The sequence below is a fragment of the Mesitornis unicolor genome, unplaced genomic scaffold, assembly GCF_000695765.1.
Source record: "Mesitornis unicolor isolate BGI_N332 unplaced genomic scaffold, ASM69576v1 scaffold52799, whole genome shotgun sequence".
Classification (NCBI taxonomy): Eukaryota; Metazoa; Chordata; class Aves; order Mesitornithiformes; family Mesitornithidae; genus Mesitornis; species Mesitornis unicolor.
Genome location: NW_010208921.1, coordinates 133 through 9,727, shown reverse-complemented (window position 1 = coordinate 9,727; position 9,595 = coordinate 133). Strand labels below are relative to the sequence as shown.

At 34.9% G+C, this 9,595-nt stretch overlaps 1 protein-coding gene across 1 annotated transcript; it reads right to left on the bottom strand.

Annotated features, from left to right (window-relative positions):
- Nucleotides 1–5,204: 5,204 nt before the first annotated feature.
- LOC104547110 (endonuclease 8-like 3) lies at nucleotides 5,205–8,620 on the bottom strand (the record flags this gene model as incomplete). The annotated part of the gene is made up of 3 exons (XM_010192683.1): nucleotides 5,205–5,381; nucleotides 6,190–6,364; nucleotides 8,221–8,620. Coding segments are annotated over 3 exons (752 nt in total), but the record flags the coding sequence as incomplete, so codon positions are not given.
- Between the last annotated feature and the right edge of the window lie 975 nt (nucleotides 8,621–9,595).

Genomic DNA, 9,595 nt, shown 5'->3' with positions numbered 1-9,595 from the left:
CTGCATTGTGTTCTCTGGATAAAGCTCAAAATACATTTCCCACTTTTCCCTTTTGAAGTATTGTTTGGTTTTGGTTTTGTTGTTTTTATTTTCCATACTAGTGTCCTGGCCTCTAACGAATTATGAGGAGGTTTTTGTGTGTTGAATCATTACTGTGACTGTCATGATGATCAAGTATTTTCTGGGCCAGAATGAGAGAGAGAAGTTATGTTTGAAGGAAATAGCCATGAAGAATTTCTAGATTAAGTGTATCTGGAGGAAGGCGAGTGGACTTTAATACACTTAAATGGATTAAAGGACCACAATAAATTCACTTGTTTTTTGCAGAAGGGTAGGCTAGATTATTACTGTAATCCTTTCTAGATTTAAAGACGTATGTAGATTCTGCTGAGGAGTATGATTTTGTCAAAAGTGCAATATACAGAAATATGTTTTTTGTTTCTAGGAAACAATAAACATCTACCCCTTCTGTCTTCCTGGATCTGAAGATCAAAATGTGAGGGCAACTCCTATTCATGTTGCTGCAAAGTGCAGGATGTATATGCAGATTTCCTCTAAAAGAACTACAAACTAGTGGAATACAGATGAGTTCTTATCCAAAGGTGTGATGTTCAAGCTGCTGTGGTAGGGCCCACTTCAAGTATTTTTGGAGCTGGCTGGAATCAGCCTGGAGCACAGACCTGTCAACAAAATTTATCCATAGGCCACTTTTTAATCTCCTGAAATGTGCAGTTGGATTTACTCATAATATGAGTATAAAGCCTGTTTAATCTGAGCACAGAGCATTTAGATTGCAGTTAATTTGTTTAGTTCATATAAAATACAGATGGCGATAATACAGTTTGGTGTGAAAGACCACATAGATACATGATTTCTGAAGGAAGGACTTGAATTTTGGCTCCATCTGTAGCTGAACCCATTGAATGGGCCTTCTCCTGCCAAAACAGAGGAAATCTTGCTTCACTTTTCCCTTCAGTGTCCCTAACTCCACAGTTTCATCCTATCATTGAGATGTGCTCTGCTGCTCGTCAGTGCCTTCTGAAAGACTTTGCTTTACTCTGCCAACTCTCTGTTAAGGTCTTACCTGAAACCTTAGTATTAAAAGACATCTACTGTTAGGATCTTTTCACAGTATGATCATACCATGTGACTAATAGCTAGAAGACAGTTATGTTGTTTGAAGTTGATTTTATAGTAAAAATCATAAAGCATATGAACTCTGTAGGGACCTGCACCTTGTATAGAAATAGTAATTCAATAAGTTAAAAAATTATAGCACTGACGATGTTTAGATAATACTGTGTACACTCTGAATTCTACTTACCCACAAGTGTGCCTATATTTTTAATGAGCTTTTATCTGGAAAATAGTTTTCTCATTGGGTTCTTTCCTTAGATTAGATTTTATATTGTTGTTCCACTAAAATAAAGTATAGCATATTTCCACAGTATTATAAATGGATTTTGAATGTGTTTTGAATATTCAAGTAAAAATCAGACATAATAATCAATGTTTCATGCATTAGAGGAATAAACACAGACATGCAGTATAGCTAGACACTGAACTCTGGCTGTCATCAGCAAATGTCAATACAAGTGTAGCTACACCAAGTTAAATTACACAGTGCAGAAAGGTACTAGAAAGATCTTGAAAAGAGTTTTAAATCTTCTGGAGATTTTGTTCAGAGAGAAAAGAGAGCCTACAGGTGCTGTGAAGTCCATGAAAGACTTACTTTGCAATACTTTTCAATTCCATGTGAAAGATACTTAGCCACTAATGATGAATATTCATACAGATTTAAGGATGGCATCTTCCACTTCTTTGAAAGTCACGTTCCCCCCTCAAGTGGAAACATTCTTACTTGTTTTCCATTCCAGAAAAACAAGTAAAAATGAGCACCATTTTACACAGAAAGGTGGATGCAGAAATAGTTGTATATGTATAATTGTACAGGTGTGTAGACATAGGTGTGATATAGTCAGGTCTCAAAATTTGAGTGCATATTTTTGGTGTGAATTTATTTCTTCCTCAGTGAATTACTAATATAAGACCATTGCTTCAGCACCCAATCTATTTGCTGAATGCTATTGCCATGAAGTAATAGTTATGCATGTATAGATTAAGAAAAATGCCTGTCTGTCTTTTAACAAATAGCTGGTTATAGAAGTACTTTAAATAAGGGAATAAGAGCATGAAATCAGGCATAAAAATCTGTTGATACTAATTGGAATGCCACAAATTGGAAAATAAATGTTACTTTCAAAGTGGAAGATATACTCTGCCTAAGCTTACTTAAAGTGCAGTAGTTACTAAAGTGCCACCATAAAGCAGAAAATTGGTATGGCATTAGTGTTTTCTGGATTAAAATTTTCACTTCACAACTTGTGTGACCTTGACTTGATCCTTTAAAAACTGTTTTACGTAGCATCTCAGCTCAGTTCAGAGAGCTTTATGAGGTTAGCTTTGTGGTTTGTAAGACAAGAAAGTGTGTTTTCTGCATAAGGTTAAAGGCAGGTTTTTGTTATGAGTCATGCTGTTGCTTTCTAATGTTAATGCCTAAAAACACTCTCTAAAAATTGTAAGTAAGAGTACTTAGAAGTCAGCTTTACTGGAAGCCTCCTTTTTATTACAGAACTGCCTTCACCACCTTGTTAAGAATGCTTCTAGTCAAGGGAGCCTATGTGAGCCTGTCAGTCCTAACAGTCTCCTGTACACTCTGACAATAACTCCCTTTTCTCTTCACTGTGTCTGGGTACAGGTTAAAATAACAACTCTGTCTCAGAACCCTAAGGACTTTAAAAAAGTCTGTATTTTTAAAAAGCTATTTACATTGGCTTTCGTAAGGAATATAAGTGACAGAAAATGTTTGGGACAGACAGTTCTCTTTCAACTTAGGCTTCATTATTCTTTTTAGCATTCACAATTGGCTGTGTGTAACACAAGCCCTTGAAATGTGTAAGCCAGGTATGAATCTGAAATAAGTGTGTTCCATCTAATTTCTAGATTTAAAATTCTGTTCCAAAAAGAAACATTTCTACATAAACAAAACTTCATGTTGCACTTCTTTAATAGCCATACCTTGTCCTATGGCTTCTGTCTTATTTCCCATTTAAACTTCTTAAATTTTCTTTTATACATTTCAGAATTCCTTTCTAACACTTTAGATTTTATCTGCTAGATGGTATCTCTTGCCTGAACTTACTAGATAAATATCCATTTCCTGAAATAATTGTTTGTCCAAAACAGTGATATCAATCAGTGATGCAGCCATTCTGAAATATCTTTAGAGAGACATAGATGCCCATTTTATTGCAATCTCACACACACAGACTTCATGAAATCCCTGCTTTGCAATCTCACTGGTAAATAGTGAAGTACAGCTGTTCAACCTGCTTATCTGCAGCCCACTCTGGTTACTTTAACTGGCTAGCCTATACTAGCCTATTAACAGTTTATTTTTCATGCTTTTAAATTATGCAGAATTTAGGATAAATGACTTGTTCAATAGATGAACCAGTGATCAGGACAAAAATAGTTTAAAACTTTTCCTTAGCTTAGTCCTTAGTTTAAGAACATACTACTCATTTCAATAAAGAATTTAGATTTTGCATCCTCAGAGCATAGATGCACTTTTTACATCACTGTTTTACTCTCCAGGATAATTTTCCATATTTAAAACCACACTACATGTTTTAGAAACAGAACAGAAGAAGGAAGGTGATTGCAGTAGCTAATAAAGGCAGTTAATCTTTTAAAATGTCTATGTGTGATATGTAAAGAGATACATCTTGTCTGGCTGTTAAGATAAAAAAAGACTTAACAGCCCAACTGTTACCTTTGAAGTGTCAAAATTTGAAAAAGTAATTTAACTTTCAGCTTCCGTGAGATTTTACATTTGTTGAAGGCAAGTGATCAAAAATGGTTGTATTTCTTTTTGATTTTTCATGTTTAGTTGAACTATTGAAGATTTATCCTTGTGCAAGACATCCAAAATCATGTACAATTTAAAAATAATCAGACACTTTATCTCAGTAATCAATTCTACACATACATGTGAGGAACTAGTTATACATCTAAATCTTAAAAATTGTTAAGTACAAGCTAGCTCTTATTGTAACAAGCATCATATAAAAAGATGGCAATGGAAAGTCATGCTTCACCATGTAAGGTAGCTTGTTTTATTCTCAGGTAGAGTTCCATACCCTCCTTTAAATAACAGGCTTCATGAAATATACATATTATTTGGAAAGAGTCCATAGAGCAACAGAAGGATTATAGTTTCTACATTCTGATTGGAAAAGATTTGCTTTGCATAAGGAAAGTTTTAAAGGATTTCATAGGTATCAAAGGCTATTGAAGAGAGGAAGGAAAAAAAGCCTCTGAATTTGGGTTGGTTAGGATAAGAATTAATTGGTTTCACTTGCACCATGGCATAGAAGATTTAAATTGGACTGAAGTTCCACAACTTTCTCTGTAAAATTAAGTAGTCTTTCCTCTCAGGAAAAAAAAAAAGTTAGCTTTCAGAAATGACACTTAATTCTGCAGTATTTACACGAACCAAAGGACCATTTACAAGAAGATTTTAAGTGTTTCATCTCACACATTTTTGGTGGGAAGCAACGCTACTTCCCATTACTTTCTTTAAAAAGTTATAATTTATGAAGCTATGTCACACATTCAACTATGGTAACATTCAAAGTGTGCTAGACCATTGTTGTTTCATTTTAAGCTCTGAGGAATTAAAGCATGAAGTAGTATTAAAACGAGTATTGACTTTTCACTCACCTTTATTAAATACATATTTACATTTATGAAAATGTCTACCAATTTAAAATAGTAATTTAGATTAGGTTATCCATTCTATAAATCACATATGCTTGAAAGTATGCAGTGATGTCAAACTTGACATTTACATTAAAAAACAGTTCAAATTTTTATTAGAAATACAACAGTATGTCACAATATATTGCAAGCTAATGTTTATTTCAAAATAATATGCAGCATACAAGTAGTGTTTAATTTTTATAGGACTATCTAAAATTACTCTTATCAAATATGCAGGTTTTTATTTTTTATTTTATATTGTTGGAGCTATTTTACTAATTAACCAGTGAACAGAGAAAAAGACAAAAATGAAACAGAAGTTACTAGGAAAGTTATATGAACTTAAGACATCTGAGGAGCAGATAACAAGAACATCAGTATCAAGGAATAACCTGCATACCTGGCCCATTTTCTGCCCATTGGAAAAAGTCACACTGTTTTTCCTTCCCAAGAGAGCACACAAAAAAGTTCTTTCCATTATTTGGACCAATCTTCAACACAGTCTTCATAACACATCGCTTGCCATGGTTACAAAATGGAAAATTCAAGTCAGCCCACTGCCAAAAGAAACAGGTTTTAGGGACAGTTTTAGCATATATGATGGCTACAAATTCCTTATTTTAAAATTGGCAATAGAAACAGATCTACAGGGAACACCATAGCAAAAACTCTTTCTAGTAGTTAAGATAGTTTGATCTCTTTCGTAATCACTGATTTTAGATTTTCATTAACATTTATTGCAGCTGCACACACTTTTACTGGTATAACTCTGATGTTAACAGTTTTCTTCAAATTAAGGCATTATACTATCTTGAGTTTGTCTGTTAACTACCTGGTACTAGGTGAGTGAGTCAACACTCTCCTCAAATCACATACAGCATCCATAGCAAGGAGCATTGCTATGGCCACCAGTTGCAGCGAGGTCAGGTTAGGTACTAGTGCAGCAGTAGGAGCAGTTGCCCAAGCAGATTACAGAATCTTCATCCTTGGAGGTTTTCTGGATTTTGACTAGAAAGAAGCATGCCTGATACATGGAACCAGAGTTTGCCATAATCCTCCTTCAAGCAAGAGGCTGAACTAAACAAGTTGTACAAATCCCTCCAAATCAATATTTTTGCTATGCATGTGTCTTGCATCACACAGAAGCAGATTATGAGCATTTGCCCAAGCAGTAAGAGAAGTAACTGAAACTAAGTTTATAACTACTATTATGCTCTTAAGTTTCAGTTCAGTGTGAAAAAGTATTTAAAATTACCTCAAACTTTAAATGGATAATATCTATCCACAATTACAGATTACTGGGGCAAGGAGACTGCAGGAACAAGTGCTTATTAAAAAACAGGCTCTGAAGTCTTCGATACATACTTGGAAGTAGTCACACCGAGTTTCTCTGGGTAGAGGACAGGTATAAAACTGCCTGCCCTTGTTTTCTCCATCCTTTCTTACAACTCTGAGGCTGCAGAGTCGGCTGTGTTTACTGCAGCGAGGATGGCCCATGCTTAACACACGAATATCATCTGTCATAATAGCTTGCGGTTTGCTGTAACAACAGGTTATAAAATTATTCCTGCGTAATGTTAAAGGGATTACCTACACCACAGGCAAAGAACTCCCTCCTACCACTACAACAGCTTACTCAGTGTACTTTTACACACAATGACAGCCAGAAAACTTTCTTCTCTAATGCACCACCCTATCATGCCTTTAAACCTGAATTGTTGCTTGTAGTGATTAGACAAGACTCGGTGCTTTTCTGGCAGGTATTATACCATTTTTCTCCAGCATCAGCCCATGTTTTAAATTATTTCAAAGTACTCTTAAGTTAATCTGTAAAACAAAATAAATATTACCATTGTTTATATACTGTCCACCCCAAATTCCAAAAGAATATTCTGCTCTTTGTGAGGAAAAAGACCAATACCAAGTAATTACTCCATGTTGAAGGTATTTGTATGCCTCACAGAAAAGTCTTCCACCCTCTTTACTAAAAAGTTACAGTAATGCTCCAAATCATATTTGAACAAGGAGTAATCCAGCTGAGGGAGTGGAACAGTATTTTCAGAATGGGATGAAGTTTCTTCTTCATGATTGTGATAGAGATTATGTGAAAGCAATACAGGAGGCTTTATTTGAAAATTGTAACATGAAAAAGATTCATACTCTGAAATAGACCTTTCTAATATATTTACAGAGCAGAAAAGCAGTGATGAAACCATAGTGAAAAAAAGATTAATTCATTCTTATTATCAGCATAGGAATTTTATGTTCTTTTTACTGTTTAGAAGATTGCAGTCCTGTAGACATCAGCAGTTTTCTTCCAACACCTCATGAAAACTAAAGTAAAAATCCAGCAAGAAATTTGGTTTTGGTTTTTGTTGTTTTTTTGTTGTTGTTAAATGTTTAAGTTGATGACTTGCTATAACTACCAGTTATCATGATTGATACTGTCTCATTTCTTCTTTACACTCCTCTATTCTCAATTATCCTGCCTACATCCTCAGTTCTCTGTAGTCCTATACTGAGACAGCAAGGAAAAATATATCCATACAGCCTAACCTGACTAGCCAGTGAGATCCTCCTTCGAAGCTGGTGCTTCCACAATGCAAGAAATAATTTCTATACTTCAGAATAGACACATGACCAAGAATTTTGTAGCATATTATTAATATTTCACATTTACTCTGCATAATTTGCCACTGTAAGTGACATCTACCTTGCATTCCCATTACTGTTGTGAATGTCTGCCCAACCTTTCCTTGACAAACCTAATAGATTCTCACATTTTTCTTCACCAGAAAATGGATGTATCTGAATAGGGCTGTATAAATAAAAATTCAGGATGGGTAGATTGCTGAAGTAGTTACATATAGGATGAGAAGGAACATTAAGAGAAGATAGTGATGGGAGGTTCATCAAGATACCTGTACAGAACTTCATATCATGGAAGATCATAGAAAAATGCTAATTGACAAATAACTTTAATTAGAATACATTTCTTTCCTTTTGTTGTCTTGTCTTTCACAATGACTTCAAGATCTCTTTAAGCTGATAGCAACTGCAGTGCTTAGTTCAGACAACTCCTTAGACAGGACTGTGCTCGTTGGCCTGTTAGAGCTATACTGTCCTATTTATTCCGTGGGAATAGCTTAACTGTGGATAGCTATTAACAGCAGTATTGTCCAGATGCCAAAATCGGGACTTTGACTGATAGCCTAGGTCACTCAGTGCTTTTGAAATCTCTTTGTAATTTTAGTTACTCAAGAATAAGTCACCTCTGGCAGAAATCCAAAGACAACAGGGTCTGAACCCAACAGCACAGTATTTCATTAATCTTGAGGAATAAAGTTGGTTTATGGGATTATAAAAAAAGACTTGTTTACATTTTAGAATACATACCTGATTGCTAGATTATATTGGTGAATAGAGGGTAGATTATCAGTTTTCATTTTCTTCTGTACGTGTTTGAAAGACAGAGGTTGCTGAGAGGACAAAGCCACAGCAGTTACGTGTGTTGAGCAGTCCTTGTCTGTGCATCCTCCTGACTGGTAGACATTGTTTTGGATTTGTTTACAATTGCTTTTTGGAGTAACACACTGAGAGCGTCCATCAGATATTTGGGAATCATTTCTCAAAACAGCTTTGTTACCAAGATCTGTTAAGACAAGAGTTGTAGTTCCAAATGCAGCTTTCCTATTGATCTTTATTTCTGTGCTTGGTTTTCGGAAATCATTACAAGGGTACTTGATTAAGTTTATGTTAAAGGCTGCAGCATCTTCAACATTCTCTGTCTTTGGAACTAAGGAAAAATAAGTTACTGGTTATAATCCATCTGTGTAAAGTGATAACATCATATTTCTGACCTGTATTCATAAGTCATCAGACAGGAAGTGAAAGAGTAAATTTACCGTACTGTCTTGAAAGATCTCAAAACCTGTCACAGATTAGATATAGTACCAAATTTCTTACATAAAAAAGCTCTTGCACTTTTGGAGTCATGTACAACATGTGTTTCAAGATAACATTACTATTGCTTGAATAAGACCAGATGTGAATAGTACTTTGTAAATGAAAGCTACTGGAGAATTAATGATACAAAATTGAATTTGTCCCAAATATGAAAATTAAAATATTTAGTTTTTTCAAAGTAAACTTTTATAAACCCTTTATAACTTTTTATAACTCATAGACTGCAGGGTATGGTACCTCCAGCAGCAATAAATTATCCATTTTTAAAGTATTGTTTTACAATTGACACAAAAAGGAATATTCATTTGTCAGGTTTTGTAATGCTTTCAGGCTTTCCATCCTTTCCAAACATCGTGCACATCCAAATGTATTGATCTCTTACTGTAAGAGGCTTCAGAAGCCAGCAGTTCAGACATTTACTTTGCATTTATTTCCTGACATGAACAACATTTTTCTTCACAGAATCAGAAACCTGCCTAGTGGGCAATAATTCCAAAAGAGTGGGCATAATTTATTAATGCCCTTTTTTTTAAAAAAAAGCAGTCTGTAGAAGTCTTTTGTGAGAACAGGGTGAGAATAAAAACTTTATGGGGCCCCTATGTGCAATCTTTGTTAAGTAGCTGTGAATCCATCAAGAACAGAATTCTCCTTCTCTACCATCTCCAGCAAGTGTCTCATTACATCTTCTCTCCATACAAGAATGAGGGATTTAAGCATAAGAAAAATGGGTGGATAAGGCATAGACAAGGGCACATTCTCTCCAAAGGCATTCTCACTCAGAAACAAAACAAGAATCCCTACAGTT